The sequence below is a fragment of the Hemitrygon akajei genome, chromosome 15 (assembly GCF_048418815.1).
Source record: "Hemitrygon akajei chromosome 15, sHemAka1.3, whole genome shotgun sequence".
NCBI lineage: Eukaryota > Metazoa > Chordata > Chondrichthyes > Myliobatiformes > Dasyatidae > Hemitrygon > Hemitrygon akajei.
Window position 1 is genome coordinate 12,044,787 of NC_133138.1, and position 18,603 is coordinate 12,063,389.

The 18,603-nt window shown below is 40.7% G+C and overlaps 1 protein-coding gene across 4 annotated transcripts in view; it reads right to left on the minus strand.

The window, feature by feature from the left end:
- LOC140739165 (organic cation/carnitine transporter 2-like) overlaps positions 1-17,594 on the minus strand; it is a 42,184-nt gene extending 24,590 nt beyond the window's left edge. For 2 of the 4 annotated variants that reach the window (XM_073067194.1, XM_073067193.1), the window contains exons 1-3: positions 14,897-15,545; positions 5,534-5,637; positions 3,337-3,491 (exon numbers count right to left, since the gene is read on the minus strand). In XM_073067194.1, coding sequence (XP_072923295.1) covers positions 3,337-3,491; positions 5,534-5,637; positions 14,897-15,412 — 775 coding nt within the window. In that variant the 5' untranslated portion in view covers positions 15,413-15,545. Of the gene's footprint in view, positions 1-3,336; positions 3,492-5,533; positions 5,638-14,896; positions 15,546-17,184 lie in introns of those variants that run through there. The other 2 variants (XM_073067192.1, XM_073067191.1) reach the window with 2 other exon arrangements.
- Positions 17,595-18,603: the final 1,009 nt, after the last annotated feature.

Here is an 18,603-nt window from a genome sequence, read left to right on the forward strand (position 1 = left end):
AAGTAGTAGAGGCCAGTTCAGTTGTGTCATTTAAGGTAAAATTGGATAGGTATATGGATAGGAAAGGAGTGGAGGGTTATGGGCTGAGTGCGGGTAGGTGGGACTAGGTGAGATTAAGAGTTCGGCGCGGACTAGGAGGGCCGGAATGGCCTGTTTCCGTGCTGTGATTGTTATATGGTTATATGGTTAAGGATAGGATTTACGAGCATTTGGAGAAGTACAGTCTACTCATGGATAGTCAAAGTGGCTTTGTGAAGGGAAGATCGTGCCTCATGAGCCTGATTGAGTTTTTTGAAGAGGTAACAAGAGAAATTGATGAGGGTAGGACAGAGGATGTGGTCTACATGGACTTCAGCAAGTCATTTGACAAGGTCCCTCACGAGAGACTCATCCAGAAAGTCATGAGGCATGGGATTAGTGGAACCTTGGCTGTTTGGATAAAAAATTGACTTAAAGGAAGAAAGCAGAGGGTAGTTGTGGAAGGAAAGTATGCTGCCTGGAGGTCAGTGACTAGTGGAGTGCCGCATGGATCTGTTCTGGGACTCCTGCTGTTTGTGATTTTTATAAATGACCTGGATGTAGAGGCGGAAGGATGGGTGAGTAAGTTTGCGGATGACACGATGATTGGAGGAGTTGTGGATGGAGCTGTAGGTTGTCGAAGGTTACGAGAGGATATAGACAGGCTGCAGAGTTGGGCAGAAAAATGGCAGATGGAGTTCAATCCGGATAAGTGTGAGGTGATGCGGTTTGGAAGGACAAACCAGAAGACTGAGTACAGGATTAATGGTCAGTTACTTAAGAGTGTGGATGAACAAAGGGACATTGGGGTTCAAATCCATACATCCCTCAAGGTCGCTGTGCAGGTTGATAGGGTAGTTAAGAAGGCCTATGGGATGCTAGGCTTCATTAACGGGGGATTGGGTTCAAGAGTAGAGAGGTCATGTTGCAACTCTACAAATCTCTGGTGAGACCGCACTTTTGTGTTTTGTATTGAACACTAGAGTATTGTGTTCATTTCTGGTCACCTCATTATAGGAAGGATGTGGAAGCTATGGAGAGGGTGCAGAGGAGATTTACCAGGATGTGGCCTGGTTTGGAGAACAAGTCATATGAAGCAAGGTCAGCAGAGCTGGGACTTTTATCTTTGGAGCGTAGAAGAATGAGAAGGGACTTGATAGAGGTCTACAAGATTATGAGAGGCATAGATAGGGTGGATAGTCAGTATCTGTTTTCCAGGGCACCAATAACACACACCAGAGGGCATATGTACAAAATTAAGGGAGGGAAGTTTAGGGGAGACATCAGGGGTAAGTTTTTTTTTTACACACACAGAGGGTTGTGAGTGCCTGGAATGACTTGCCAGGGATGGTAGTGGAGGCTAAAACAATAGGGGTATTTAAGAGCCTCTTGGACAGGCACATGGATGATAGAAAAATGGACAGTTATGGGGTAGTGTGGGTTTAGTACTTTTTTTTAAGGATTATATGGGTTGGGACAACATGGAGGGCTGAAGGGCCTGTACTGTGCTGTAGTGTTCTATGGTTAAAAGAGCAAAAATAGTGAGAAGTTAGGAGGTAGTCCACATTGCCAGATCATATCCAATACAAATTAGTTTAAAGAGGAAAGGCATCCCCAGATGACAAATTGGGGTACTTTACTGAAGTACATAAGGATGCAATAGGTAAAGGAAGGGTGAATTAGACCAAAATTATTTTATTTATGCAAGAGCCAAAGGAAGAATCCTTTCTGGACGTATACAAATTCTGCCCCAACTAAACCTCTCGTACTAAGGGGATGCCAATCAATATCAGGAATATTGAAGTCACTCATCTCATTCTATTTTCTATGTTCATTTGAATATTCATCCCTGGACAGAAGATTGAAGTGTGTGCATATTTCCACCCATATAAAGCCTTCTTTATCTTTGTATTTGCTGCATTCCTTCTTCCCAAGTTCCTCCCCTTAGTCTGACTGAACAAGGCTTAATCCTGATCGAAGCCTCATTTCTTTCACATCTGTGACTCAGCTGAGAGAACTATTGAATTGAATTGACTTTATTTCTTGCATCCTTCACATACATGAGGAGTAAAAATCCTTTTGCTATGTCTCCATCTAAATGTGCAATGTGCAATTTCGAGTATTTATAACAAACAGTATGTAGAACAGGACAGTCAATATAACATAGAAATACAATTGTATCAGCATGAATTAATCAGTCTGATAGCCAGGTGGAAGAAGCTGTCCTGGAGCCTGTTGGTACTGGCTTTTATGCTGTGTTACCATTTCCTGGATGGTAGCAGCTGGAACTGGCTCGGCTGTCCACACCACTCTCTACGATTGAGGGAAGTACAGTTCCCAGACCAGGCAGTGATGCAGCCAGTCAGGATGCTCTCAGTTGTGCCCCTGCAGAAGCTTCTTAGGATTCGGGGGCCCATACCAAACTTCCACAACTGTCTGAGGTGAAAGAGGCGCTGTTGTGTCTTTTTCACCACACAGCCAGTGTGTACAGACCACGTGAGGTCCTTGGTGATGTAAAGGCAGAGGAATTTAAAGCTGTTTACCCTCTCAACACCAGATCAATAGATGTCAATAGGGATTAGTCCATCTGCAATCCTGCTGTAATCCACATCCAGCGCTTTTGTTTTTGTGACATTAAGGGAGAGATTGTTTTCTTGACACCACTTTGTCAGAGAGATGACCTCTTCCCTGTGGGCCACCTCATTCTTGTTTGAGATTAGGCCAATTGATGTAGTATTGTTGGCAGATTTAATTAGCAGATTAGAGCTGTGGGTGGCGACACAGTCATGCAATTACAGGGAGTAAAGGAGAGGATTAAATACACAGCCCTGAGGGGCTCCTGTGTTGAGAGTTAGAGGCCGGCAATCTGACAGGAAGTCCAGGATCCAGCTGCATGAGGCAGGGTCAAAGCCAAGGTCTCTTAGCTTCCGGTCAAGCCTGGATGGAAATATGGTGTTGAATGCCGAACTGTGGTCCATACTTGTATATTGCACATAACTTTGGTCTCCTCATCCAATAAAGGATGTAGTTGCCAAAGAGGGAGTGAAGTGAAGATTTACTAAACAGGTACCAGAGGTGGTGACTTTGTCATACAAGGACAGATGAAGTTAACTGGAACAACAACCTCCAGAAATTAGAAATTTGACAGGAGAGCTCCTCAAAATACACAAATTTGGCTCTGGACTTGATAGATCTCTAGCAAAATAAATGATACAGAGTTTGAGCTTGTTCTTATTTTCTAGTTACTGGAACTTCATGCCAAGAATCACAAAATAATTAAATTTAGAAAAAGATAGACTGAATAGCATAGAAACTCACCTAGAACAAAGGCAGCCACATAATTTGAAATATCACCTAGACCTCTGAAGAAATTAATTAGACTGAAGATTTCCAAGTTCGGTGAGAATGCCAGAAGAAAATTGAATATAATTTGTACTGCCATTGTCCCAAACATAACAATTTTCCTCCCAAACCTGGAAAATAGAATAAACATATTTACTGACAAAAATATATATAAATGTACACATATAGTTAAATATATTCTAAAATCACGCCTAAATACTCATTTCGTCTGATTAATTCAGGCAACGAATGAAAAATTTTCGTTGTGAGCAGCCCCTTTGGATGGAGGATAACCTACTACCATTTTGTTTTTCTGTGTTCTGAGGTGGCTGATGAAGTCAATGTTGGAATTGTAGGCTCTTCCACAGATTGATCAGATGGGTGTGTAGTCTGTATCTTCCATGTGCTCGTGATGAGGTTCCCAATAACATTGCAAATGCTCCTTCATCACTTGGAACAATTTTTTGGGCAGGGGTTTCTCAGTTTTCCTCAATCAAAAGCACCTATGATCAGCTGGTTGAGATATTTGTTGGGATATGTCTCCCAAGATATAGGATATCTGTTCCAAACTATCACCATGAATCTTTGGTGTTGGAGGGCCACAAAGTGTAGCAGGGACAAGATGGGAAATGGTATTATGGATATTGTCTGATAAGATATATTCTCATAAGCATTGAAGATGACTTGGAACAGAGCCTCATCAAGCATTATCTGCAGACTGCAGTTCTGTCAGCAAGGTTTTGGTAAGCTTGATTCAGGACCATAATTTATTCTTTTTAGCTCATTTCGACTGAAAAGCTTGTCAGAGGTGATACGTAGAATTGCAGCAGGTTGAGAAATGTTCTGGGACCATAGTGTTGCCTTCCTTGACAGATTTCAGTGAAAATAGTTCTGTTATTTAATATCAAGGTTTGGTGGAGCAAAGGTAAGATGAAAATATATTTTGGTGGGCAGCACAATTTGGAGGTGTTCCTTCTGTTCTTCCTGTCCCTCCTTGAGTAATGGACTCAAAGGTTCTGATGAGGTCAAATAAAAGGTCAGTGAAAAGCCATGTTGGTCCTGGTACATTGTTATGAGATAATGAAAAGGCTAAAAATAAACTCAGGACAAAATACTCACTGGCTCCAAGGTGGCTCTATGAAGGTTTAAACATACCCAGCTCGAATAAAAGTTCAAGTTTAATAGTCATTCAAACATACAGATGTATACAGCCAAATGAAACAGCATTCATTTGGAGCCAAGGTCCAAAACACAGTACCAGCAGTCACATACAGTCACATAAGAATATAGCCCAAGTCCCTGAGTGTCATGGCCTGTAGATTGATGGTGCATGAATGTTGTTCTGGAGCCACGTTTCTGCAAGAACGGCCCACAGAATATCCTCATCTTGTGTAGTGCAGCCGCAGAAGAAAATATGGAAATAGAAGAAGAAATAAGGCTAGATATAGGATAATCAATACCACCATCCAAGCCATGCCCTCTTCTCACAACTTCTATCAGGCAGGAGGTACAGAATCATCTGGTCCTATACAACCTGGTTCAGGAATTATTGTTACTATAGAGCCATCAGGTTCCTGAAATTAGTGGGGATAGCTTCATTCCCCATTACTCTGAATTGATTCTATGATCTACAGATTCACTTTCAAGGGCTCTTTACAACTCATGTTTTCAGTATTTTTTTTTAGCACAGTTTGTTTTCTTTTGCACATTGTGTATTTAGCAGTCTATTTTTGTTTCTGTATCATTCTTCGTAAAATTCTATTGCATTTCTGGTTTTCTGTGAATTCCTGCAAGAAAATTAATCTCAAGGTATGATGTGATAGCATATGTACTTCATAGTAAACTTACTTTGAACTTTCAAGATTTGAATGCAATATCTAGAGTTCCTGCAGTTCTGGCTCTCAAAGAGACTCAGTGCAGAATTGATAGAAGTGGACTCAGGACCATTGGTATCATATAACATGATAGCTGACTAATATGTGAGTTAATACAGGAGTATAACTTCATACAATTGAATTTCCCTAATATAAATATTTTACAGCCATTTTCATTATAATTTAACTATATTATTAAATCACCTAATCTACCATGATCTTGTATCATGCTTTGGGATGAAGAAGTGATAGAGATAACAGAAATAGACTATGTGAAATAAATAAAGGAAACAGCTCACCTGTCTGATAATATTCCAGAAGTAAAGGAACCTACTAACACTCCCATGTAGAACACTGATGTAGCGAATGGTACTCTCCAGTTATTGTTACACACCAAATCCCACTGAAATGCAAAAAGACATCAGAAAGTCTAAATACTGTTTATGGTTTTAGGCCATTGTGGGCACTATTCAGTTCAGTCACCAAACCAGCTTTGACATCAGCCTAATCTCAATGGCAATTATTATTCAGTGGCAATTATACGGATATGGATATGTGAAATATTGCAGATAATGTAACTAATGAGGTGTAAGATTTGGTTTAACTAAGATTAATGTCTTAACCCAGCATTTTGCGTGGGAAATATTGTAAAATTTTTCAGTAATACTCCTGAGTTTCTGCCTTACAAAAATACAGTATGTAAATTTTTTAACTAAATTAAAGGGTTATGAAAATCATGTTATTTATTACCACTCTTCTGTCATATTAAAAGACACTGAAACTCTTCAATCTTGTATTTATTCACTGATCAGAATAAGGATATTTACTGAAATATAGAAAAAGCTTATTACAGTTGGTCAATACTACTCCTGAGCTTCCTTCCACTCTATATTTTCATCCAGAAGCAAGTGCATATTCTTCCATTTCTCTCTCTTCCATCTACTTAGCTTGCTTTTGGATTTATGCTGATTACTTTGTTTAACAAGAGTGTCAAACCTTTTGTTTTGTAGGATTATATCCAGGTAGACCAGAAGACTGTGGGCTGGATTTGTTGCTGGCACTAACTGGATGCAACAATGCCCAGAGCTCCGAATTAGCAAACAGCTGACAATACTCCGCATCATTTGTGCAAAACTTGTCCTACTGCTGGAAATTCAGAGCCATCCACCTACCTCAAGTTAGATGTTACCATTGCTACAGAAGTCTTGTTATAACAAAGTATCCTCAAAGACAGAAAGCACCTTATCTGCATTTGGTTATCCTATCTAAAATGGTAGCAGCATAGAAGATTTTAATATATGTTTCTATCCTGGCTAAGCTTGCTGTGGAATAGATAGAAGACATCAGATAAACAGAGACCTGCAACAGTAAAATTCTAGATCAATGCGGCTAAAGGAACTACAAGGTCCTATGAGTATTAAAATGGAAATAGTGGCAAAATGGTTAAATTATTACAATTATAATTTAGAAAGCTGGACTAACAATCCTGAAACATGAGTTCAAATATTACCAGGATAGCTATAGAATTTAAATTCAATTCACAGCTTGAGTAAATAATGCTGTACGCAGTTCTACAAGATTGGTACTAAAAATCCACCCGGATCATAACTTACCTTCAAAGAATAACTTCCCAGTCGTTTTCTCATCTGGCCTGCATGTGACTCTATGCACATTGTGTTGTTGACTGCCCTTTAAAATAGCCTGGCAAGCTTTTAGTTGTATCAGAACTTGTCATTTTATAATAAACAAATAATATCTCTGGTTAACCAAACAGACACATCTATGGAGAGAAATGAACTGTCAATGATTTTCAAAGGGACTCAGATTGTAATATTAACTATTCATTTCTATCCATAGATGTTGCCTAACCTGCTGAGTTACTTCAGCATTTTATATGTGCTATGACTTGCAGCATCTGCTGAACTTCTTGTGTTTATAAATGTCAGGATTCCTGACTCATGAAATTCCTGTCTCCCACTATCAATCCCTTCCAAAATCCTTTCTTCTCTAAATTCCTTCTTATCTTTTGGTGCTCTATGACTATTGGGAGGGGTACGGATGGCAAAGGTTCAGCTGTAGGCTGATGGGATTAGGCAGAATAAGAGTTCTGCATGGACTAGGTGCGCCAAAACGCCTTTTCCTATACTGCAGTGCTCTACGACTCTAGGATATTCCCTAAATCTATGTCTTTAATCTAATGACATAGACCTCACACCCATGAATTCTGCCACAGATTCTGGCTGCCCTCAAAGGGCAAATGAAAAGGGCGACAATCACGCTCATGAGAATGTACATTCTAGCCAATTAGGGTTTCATGGTAGTTGTATTTAACTCCCTTCCTTTGCTTCAGTGTTGTCAAGTCTTGTCTGAAGCACAACAGCAGTAACACTCCCTGCTTACCTTCATCCACAGTCTAGTAAAAACGATTAATACCACTATTTAGAAGGTTTAGATCAATGTCCTAAAGGAATGGTATTAATTTAGTACTAAGTTACCATTTCTGAGCCGCTGTAATGGTGCTAGCTTTTAGTTGAGAGTTGTATTTAATGGCCCTGTTGGCCTAATATTTATCATTATCCTTTTGTTCTGTACAGTCTCCTTGCATTTGATGAAGTGACCGGACTGGACCCATTTCATGAGACAACCAGAGCCATGTGACAATGAGTCTCAGAAGAAAGTTGACTGTCTGCAGAGTAGTGAACTGAAACTTCAGCAGGCTAATGTAAATAAGTATTTAAAAACATAGAACTGCAATAACCTTTAATGCACCCTAATGGATATTCTGGAAATCTAAGTCAGAACCATACAGCACCGAAAAAAGCTTTTCTACCAATCATGTCTCTGCTATCTAGTACCTGTCAATATGAAGACCTTTTACCAAAACTTGGTTTGAAGATTCAAAAAGTGCAAAGGCTCAAAAGTTCATTTATTATCAAAGTATGTATGCAGTGTGAAACTGAGGTTCGTCTTCTCCAGATAGTCACGAAACAAAGAAAACCATGGAAGCCGTTCAAAAAGAAACATCAAACCTTCTCCCCTCACTCAAAAAAGAATGGTAGCTTGATCATCAACCACCCCAAATCCCCTAGCCTTGCTAAAAAAAAACACAAATAAAATGCAACAAGAACATCTACTCCCCAAACCCTTCCCTTGCACAAAAAAACAACGAGAAAGAATGGGCAAAAACACAGAATATAAAAAACCATAAGACTGAAAAAGTCCACAATTCACAGTCCAATCCAGAAATAGAAAACCTCCAACAACACTGAGAGAATGAGAGACGCCACTCGGATGCGAAGGCCTACCCTCCGGCCACACTGAGCCTCCACACAGCGACAGGCCACTGCACAGACTCCTTCTCTGGCAAATGATCCTTATCATCAGTGATTAAAAGGAAGTTAGTCAGCAGTGAACCCTCGCTCGCCTTCTGCATTCGGCTCGATGTGTCAATTTTTCTTTACACTTTAATCAGCAATTAATAGAGACTTTAATCAGTGAAGTGGAGTTGATTTTGGCTCGTGCAAACTGTTCATTCCACTTCTGTATCTCTCCCTCTGCACCTGGGTCATCACTGAACACTGTGGCAATAGGAGGCTCCCCAGCCTGACTCCTATCAACCCCAATCCCCCATTCCCTGTCACCTATACTCTCCTACATGCACAACTTCACTTTCATTTTCTTGTTATTCACCTACAATATGAAAGTGCAATTTGATAACTAACTGAGGTCATATTGTTATAATATGGGAAGAACTAGTTTTCTTGATGAAGCATACAGAGAATGTGCAAATTCCACACAGGCAGTATCAGAGGAGAGGAGTGAAGCTGGATGGCTGGAATTTTAAGGCAACCGTATGATAGACTAGTCTGCAGAGAGTTCTTTGAAAATGTGATGAGTAGGGTAGATAAAAGGGAATCAGTGGATATGGAGTATCTGGATTTTTCAAAAACATTCCATAAGATCTCACACAGAAGGATAGTCAGCAATGTTACAGGACACAGAACTGGGAGTAAAGAACACAGGAGAATGTAGAAAGGTTTCCGAGGAGTATAGACTGAGCAGAATAATGGGAATGAACATGGCTGATGGAAATTGTAAAGATATGAGATCAGGTGATTTGATAACACAATTGAAAGTGAGCGGAATACTTGTCAAATGGTGAGAGATTGAGTCACATTGATGCTTAAAGGAACTTAGCTGTGCCTGTACATAAGGCACTAAAAGCCAACATACAAATGTAACAAGGGCTTAGAAGACAAAAATAATGTGTAGGCTTTTATAGTAATAGAATTATTTAAGAACTTGGTAAGTCAAAATATCATGGCCAATGTGAAATTCTGGTCACTTTATCTAAGAAAGGATGTAATTACTGTAGAAAGAATATAGCTGAGACTCATTCGGCTAGATCCAGGGAAATGTAGCATGAGGTACTGAGCAAATAGGAGGTATATTCTCTTGGGTTCAGAAGAATGAAGGGCAATTTCACTGATATATGCTTGACAAGCAGGAAGCAAAGAAGATGCTTTCATGGCTAAGAAGTTAAGGACCAAGGTACACAGTTTCAAAAGTAGCTCATTTCAAAATGGGGGTACGGGAAGAAATTTCTTCCATCAAAGGGGAGGTCAGTGGATGGAATTTCTACCCTGGAAGGCTCAGTCACTGCGGTCACGGAAAGCTAGATCTATGGGTTTCTACCTTTCTGCATTCTGTGTTCTTTACTCCCAGTTCTGTGTCCTGTAACATTGCTGACTATCCTTCTGTGTGAGATCTTATTGAAGATCTAGACTGAGTGCTAGATCTATGGGTTTTAAGGGAATTAAAGACGAGTCTGGAAAATAGCCGTAAGGCACATCAGCCATGCTCTTTTGATATATGGAGAAGCTCAGAGGAACTCTGATCATGAGCTTAGTCAGAGGCTTTTTCCCCCAGGGCTGAAATGGCTAACACGAAACGGCACAGTTTTAAGGTGCTTGGAACTAGCTACAGAGGAGATGTCAGGGGTAAGTTTTTCTCCAAGCTAGGACAGAACCAGTACATATGAATGAGAGAGGCCACGCCCCTCTTGCATTTATCACAGAGCAGACTAATGTTAGGGTAGAATCGAGATAGTTTAGATTTAGACATATGGGCTCCATGAACAATCTTAAACTGTAAAAGGGAATGGCGCGCACAAAGAGAGGTTGAGTTAACCGATTTGAGAATCGAGTCCCAGCTCTCATCAGATAAGGAGGTATTTAAATCCTGCTCCCAGGTCATTTTAATTTTATCCACAGGGGCCCGTCATAAGGCTGCTAATTTATCTCGAATAATTGATATTAAACCTTTACCTAGTGGATTAATGGAAAGAAATAAGTCCATAGCATTTTTCGCAGGCATTTCAGGAAAGTTAGGAATTAAAGGAGCAATAAAGTGTCTAATTTGGAGATAACTAAAAAAATGAGCATTGGGCAGATTGAACTTTACAGAGAGCTGCTGAAAGGAAGCGAAGCGATTATCAATGAAAAGATCTTCAAAATGTCTAATGCCCTTCCTATACCAAACACGGAATGCTGAATCGTACGTAGTAGGTAAAAAAAGGTGATTATGTACGACAGGGCTGGAAACGGAAAAACCATGGAAACCATAGCATTTCCTAAACTGAGCCCATATACGCAAAGTGTATCTAACAAGAGGATTAGCTATTAATCTGGACAGACTACTAGGGAGTGCAGAGCCAAGAAGTGCAGAGATAGATAATTCTTTGGTGGAGCTCAACTCCATTGCCACCCAATTAGGGCACTCGGGTTGGCCATGAAAGAAAGACCAAAAGGTAGCACAACGTATATTAACTGCCCAATAATATAAACAAAAGTTAGGTAAAGCCATGCCACCCTCTTTTTTAGATTTTTGGAGATGGATTTTATTAATTCTAGAGCGCTTATTCTTCCACAGATATGACAAAATAATAGAGTCTAAGGAATCAAAAAAAGATTTAGGAATAAAAATTGGGATAGATTGAAATAAGTATAAAAATTTGGGGAGAACATACATTTTAACAACATTAATATGACCTACCAAAGACATAGATAGAGGTGACCATTGTCCCAGACTCTGCTTTATAGTATATGAAAGATTGGCAAAGTTTTCACGAACGAGATCTTTAAACTTCCTTGTGACTGTAATTCCAAGATAAGTAAATTGATTATGGACTACTTTAAAAGGGAGATCACGAAATGTTAGTTCTTGTGCTTCTTTATTAATTGGGAAAAGTTCACTTTTATGTAAATTAAGTTTATAGCCAGAGATCTGGCTAAACTGGTCAAGAAGTGAAAACATTAGAGGTAAGGATGTAGACGGATTTGAGAGAAAGAGTAATAAGTCATCAGCATAAAGAGAAACTTTATGCTCAACACCCCCTCTCCAAAGCCCGGTCAATTCAGGACAATTTTGAAATGCTATCGCCAAAGGTTCTATAGCCAAATCAAAGAGAAAGGGACTTAAGGGGCATCCCTGACGGGTGCCACGTTTAAGATTAAATACCTGGGGTTTCTGAAAATTAGTTAAAACAGAAGAAAAGGACACAGGTACAGCAATTTGATCCAAGAGATGAAACTTTGACCGAGGTCAAATTTTTCTAAGACTGCAAAAAGGTAGTTCCACTCTATATGATCAAATGCTTTCTCCGCATCGAGGGAAATAACACATTCAGGAATCCCAGTTGGAGGTGAGTATAAGATATTAAATAAACGCCGAATGTTAAAAAAAGGGAGACGGTTTTTGATAAAACCTGATTGGTCATCAGAGATAATGGAGGGAATGACGGTTTCTAATCTATGAGCCAAAACTTTAGCTAAGATCTTTACATCAACATTGAGCAAAGAAATCGGCCTATACGAGGAACACTCTGTTGGGTCTTTGCCCTTTTTTAATAGAAGAATAATAGATGCCTCATTGAAAGAGGGTGGCAGTTTGCCATAATTAAACGAGTCAGATAATACTGAAAGTAACTGAGGAGAGAGAAGTGAAGAGAATGATTTATAAAATTCTACAGGGAACCCATCAGGTCCAGGAGATTTCCCTGAGGACAGTGCAGAGATTGCAAAAGATATTTCTTCTGATGATATAGGCGCATTAAGTTTGGCTTTAAAATCAGATGAAAGTGAGGGAATATTCAGATTCTTTAAAAATTGATCAACAGAGATGTTGTCATTCAAAGATTCAGAGGAATAAAGCCGAGAAAAAAATTTTTTAAATGCGTCATTAATTTCTAAATGATCCGATGTAAAGTCTCAGTTCTCCTTCCGGATCTTTGTAATATGTTGTTTGGCTTTGGAACGCCTCAGCTGATTGGCTAGAAATTTACCAGACTTATTCCCATGAATGTAAAAGCGACTCTTGCTTTCAAGAAGTTGGCGTTCGACAGGTTGAGTAGACAGAAGATTAAATTTAGATTGGAGTTCAACACGCTTCTTATATAGTTCAGGGTTCTTAGTTTGAGCATATAGTTGATCCAATTCTTTAATCTGGTTAATGAGGTCTAATCGATCTGCACAGGATCTTCTGTTGAGATTTGCTGTGTAAGAGATTATTTGACCCCTCAGGTATGCTTTCATGGCATCCCAGACAATCTGGGATGACATTTCAGGTGATGTATTAGTGTTAAAATAAAAGGTTATCTGATCCTTAATAAATTTTAGAAAATCATCATCCAATAATAAAGTTGAATCAAACCGCCAGTGTTTATTCCTCTGAGGGAGACCAGGAAAGTTCAGAGAGAGAGTAATTGGGGCATGGTCAGAAATCAGTATACTCTGATAGTCACAAGAGTAGGCAAATGGAATAAGTTGGTTGTCGAGTAAGAAATAGTCAATTCTAGTGAAGGTATGGTGAACATGTGAAAAAAAAGAATAATCCCTCTCAGTAGGATGAAGGAAACGCCATATATCAGAGATACCAAAATTAGAGAGAAACGATTGGATAGCTAAGGCAGATTTAGTAGGTGATCTGGTAACAGAGGACGATCGATCCAGATTAGGATCTAACCAACAGTTGAAGTCACCACCCAGTATAAGAGAGTATGAGTTTAAGTCTGGTAGTGAGGGAAAAAAAACGTTCAAAAAGGTTAACATCATCAAAGTTGGGGGCATACAGGTTTGCTAGTGCAACTTTAGTGTTATATAGTTTACCAGAAACAATAATAAAACGGCCATTTGTATCAGATATTTTATTATGGAGTTCAAAAGGAATATTTGAGTTAATAAGAATGGAGACTCCCCTAGCTTTAGCGGCAAAGGATGAGTGAAAATGCTGACCCACCCACTTTGACAGAAGCCGGGAGTTATCAAAACAACGAATATGAGTTTCTTGAAGGAAAGCAATGTCAGCTTTGAGTTGTTTAATATGTGAGAATACCTTCCTCCTTTTAACAGGGTGATTCAATCCCTTTACATTCCAGCTCACGAATTTAAGTGCACTAGCCATTATCAATTACTAATGCATAAAAGGCAGCAGGCAAATAAAAAGTCAAGCTATACAGTAGCAGTCTGGGAGCAGAAATGTAAACATAGATTTGTAAAATCAAAACATAAACATGTCCTGAGCAATAAAGAAAAACAATAAATACAGTGAGTGATGTAGGAACTGGAAAACTCACCCCACCCACACAACCCAAAACTAGACTTCTACCAAAAAAAGCAGCTAGCTCTACCAAAAAAATTAACCCAAATATAACTTCCAGATCTGTGTCATTAACAGCAGTTCCGTATAAATACTATAGCAAATAGTGACTAGTTTATGCACTAGAAAACATAACTACAAATTGGAACATCTTCTGCAGAAATATAAAACTTAATACAGAGAAAATCGGAAGAAAACCAAAACTAACCTACCCGCGAAAAATTATGGAAGAATAAAGAAAGAGAAAGGGAAAAAAAAGGGAGGAAGGGGAAAATTATAAATTCAAGAAGAGTACTTATCAACCATTTACAGAGAGGAGAAAAAAAATCAAAGATTAAAAAAAGGGTGAAAAAAGAAAAAAGAAAAAAAAAATTAATAAATAAAAAGAAAAAAATAAATCAGCAATTAAACTGTGAACCAACAAACAGGGAGGCCTTCAATAAAGACTTCAAACCTCCAAAACAAGTTAGAGTCAGTTGTAGAACTCTATAGATAAAGTTATACAAGAATAAAATAGATTACACAAGTATTATTTAAACGTCCATAGGGAAACATTAAGCACCGACTGTCTATTTAAAAAAGACACACCAAATCCAGGGAGAGATTGTCAACAGCCCTTAGAGTTTCAATGAATAATGTCTGAGTGATTTAAGTAAAGTCTGAGTCCAGAAAAAGTAATTTTACTACGAGAAGTACTTATCCACCATTTTAAGAGGTCCGATCGGGTTCCTAAGATGACTGGATAGCCGGAAGACTTGCAACAAATGCCTCAGCCTCCTTCACTGACTTAAGCCACTTATATTTTCCATATTAAGCTTGATTCATAAATCGGCAGGAGTGCGGAGAGAGGGTTTAAAACCACGATCATAAAGCACTTTCAGTACGCCTTTAAACTCAGCGCGCATCTTTAAGGTCTGGGGTGCAAAATCTTCCACAAAGCGAATGATTGTATTTTGGAAAGTAAAAGTACCTCTGCAACGTGCCTCCATAATCAGACGGTGTTTTACCTGGTATTGATGAAAGCACAAAATTACTGGTCGCGGGCGGGAGCCCAGAATTCCGGGGGGAACATAGACCCTGCGTGCCCTTTCGAGCTCAGGCAGGTTCGGAAGCAAGTCTTTCCCGAATATCTCACAGAGAAACTCGGCGAAAAACTTCACGGTTGATCCCTGTTCGGTGGCCTCTGGCAACCCAAGAATTCGGAGGCTACAACGTCTGCTGCGATTTTCGAGATCCACCATTTTGGAAAGGAGTTTGTTACATTTTTCCTCTAGCCTGGAACAGAGAGTCTCTAAGTATCGAACACGACTTTCTAAATCTTCAGAAGTCGAATCGATGCGAGATAAGTGTTCAGCATGTTCGTCCACTCTATCATTGATCCGATCCAGTTTGGCTTCCAGCTGTTTGAAAACGGTTCTAAACTCCTTTAAAATTTCGTCTCGGAGCTGTTCGAGCGCAGCGAGAGTCTCAGCCGAGAGAGCCGGAACTTCCTTTCTCCCGGATTTAGAACTCTTGCTAGACATTGTAAGGTAGATGTGTTCACAGGCAAGTAAAAGAAACCAAAAAAGTTCCTAACTAAGGTTTAAAAAATGGAGACATTTAGTGCAGATAACGACAATAACGGAACAAAAGTTCGGAGTAGCTAAGCAATCGCCATCTTACCGGAAGTCCTCACCCACAATTTTAAACCAAGTTCAAAGCTGGAATTTCAATAAGTTGCTGAGTAGAAATGTTGCAAGGGGGGGCGGTAATAGCGGACCCAAATGCAAGGCAGAGGTACTAGGATTATCGAGAAAGTAAGGGAAGTCGGGGGGAAATGATGCTGGACATGGACACAGGCCCAGGGCGAGACAAGGACACCGGGCCTGGGCTAGGACTCAGACTAGGAAAGCGGGACCTGGACGATGAACTAGGAGCCTGGACTAGGACTCTGAGCCAGAGACTGGACAGGGACCCGGAACGTGGGTCTTGACTAGGGCTTGGAACCCAGATCCAGGTGCGGACTTGGGACTAGGAACAGATTAGACTCTAGATTGTACTGGGAATACGAAGCCTTGACTGGGACTGGACGAGGTTCTAGGACTAGGCTTGGACTGGATGAGGGAGTCCTGCACAGGACGAGGAATCTCCAACACCGGGCTGGGTGAGGCACCAGAACTGGATGAGGACACAAAGCCCAGACTTAGCCTTGGACTTGAGCACAGGCACACAGAACACTGAGCCAGGACCCCTCCTTGGGAACAGGACTTAGGGCTGGGAATCTTCTTTGACATGGACACTAAACACGGGGACACAAAGAGACAGTTCCAAACTCAACAATAGATAGTTCCTTATCTTGGTGTGGCAAGGCTCCGGTCTCACTCTGGTGGTTGACCTTGATGGCGACACAGGTGAGGACGCAGGCAAGGTTGCAGGTGAAGGTAATAGATGAAGATTACAGATGAAGACTAGTGCCGAAGTAACTGCCAGGGATTCAGAAGGGAGGGGGGAGGGGGAGGAAGGGGGGAGAGAGAACAGTCCGGTGACCAATCCCTGGTTTGCAGAGGTATTTATGTGCCAGCCCGAAACGGGAATCAGTTGCCTCAACGGAACTGAGGAAAACCGGAAAACATGGAATAGGTATCCATGAAGCGGACCGTGAACCGGAATGCGGATTTCACGGACCGGACCATGACAAGAAAAGGCTGAATGCAGGGAAACAAAGTGGGAGCTTAGTATCAAATTTCGATTTCTGACGATTGTTGAAACATAGCAAATATAGATTATAACATGCCCAAAACTAGCTAGGGGACGAATAACAAATGCCTCGGGATAATTAAAAACTAAACGACAAGTGCTGGAAATCTAAACAAAAAACTTGAAATACAGTACTCAGCAGGTCGGGCTCGTCTATGGCATAGAAACAGTCAACATCTCAGCTCTTTGACCATCAGTTAAATGAAAACATGCTTCGTTATGCGTGGGATTAAGTACAATAAGATTGAGTTTGGCTTATTTATCACAATTACAGCGAAACACATAATGAAATGCGTTGTTTACGTCAAATCAAATCAGTGAGGATTGTGTTGGGCTGCCGCAAATGTAGCCACGCGTCCGCCGCTAACATTGCAGATCCACAATTTAGTAATCCCACCGGTACGTCTTTTGGGGATATCACCGGGAGAACGTACAGACTCATACAGACAACGGCCGTCGAGCCACGTTATCGTGCTGCTCGGTAAAATACAGAATTACCCATGTATTGAGACATCTGAACGTATCACAATATTTCACTGCTGCAGGTAACACCACATACCTCGGAGACGATAGTGGAGATGTACTGCTCCTTACTGTACTCCCATCCATCCAGACACGGTTCCTGTTCGATCTCAGACATGTTGAGGAAATCTGGGTCGGGGAATGTCTGCGAAAGGTTCAGTATCACGTCCAGCCGGTACCGAGTGCACTTGCTGCGCTGTTGTTCGGGACCCTGGAGAGGGATCGTCCTGTTCCTCCATGCTTCGCTGAGGTTGAGATTCTCGGGAATTAAGCAGCGATGTTCTGGGACATCTCCGACGAAAATTATGCTGAATCCGGAGAAACCATTCGGAATGATGCTAAGACTCAAAAGGGCGAAGATGAGTTTCTGATGTGGCCCCCAGTCTCCTAGGAAAGCGGTAACTTCGTCGTAATCCCGCATGTTAGACAGCGACTTTCTTCCGGAAATTTTGAACTTTGATTGATAGTAGGCGGGTTTATGACACCAGAACTGGACTTTTACTTAATCCTGTTCTTCAGTATATTAGCCCGTCATTCAGTCCAACTACTAGAAACGGGTGTTTGTAGTACGCAATAGAACTAGTCTATTTTGTTTCCCCAAGATCTTATCACATTTTATTGATAATTTATTGATCCATTGGCGCCAATGCGATCACTATATACAGCTTTAACTAAAGTGCAAACTAATACATAGCGCTTTCAACTCAAGTCACTTTTATTGTCATTTCGACCATAACTGCTGGTACAGTACTTAGTAAAAATGAGACAACGTTTTTTCAGGACCATGGTGTTACATGACACAGTACAAAAACTAGACTGAAATACATAAAAGAACAACACAGAAAAAACAACTACACTAGACTACAGACCTACCCAGGACTGCATAAAGTGCACAAAACAGTGCATGCATTACAATAAATAATAAACAGGACAATAGGGCAGTAAGGTGTCAGTCCAGGCTCTGGGTATTGAGGAGTCTGATAGTTTGGAGGAAGAAACTGTTACATAGTCTGGTTGTGAGAGCCCGAATGCTTCGGATCCTTTTCGCAGATGGCAGGAGGGAGAAGAGTTTGTATGAGGGGTGCGTGGGGTCCTTCATAATGCTGTTTGCTTTGCGGATGCAGCGTGTAGTGTAAATGTCTATAATGGCGGGAAGAGAGACCCCGATGATCTTCTCAGCTGACCTCACTATCCGCTGCAGGGTCTTGCGATCCGAGATGGTGCAATTTCCGAACCAGGCAGTGATGCAGCTGCTCAGGATACTCTCGATACATCCTCTGTAGAATATGATGAGGATGGAGGGTGGGAAATGGACTTTCCTCAGCCTTCGCAGAAAGTAGAGACGCTGCTGGGCTTTCTTTGCTATGGAGCTGCTGTTGAGGGACCAGGTGAGATTCTCCCCCAGGTGAACACCAAGAAATTTGGTGCTCATAACGATCTCTACCGAGGAGCCGTC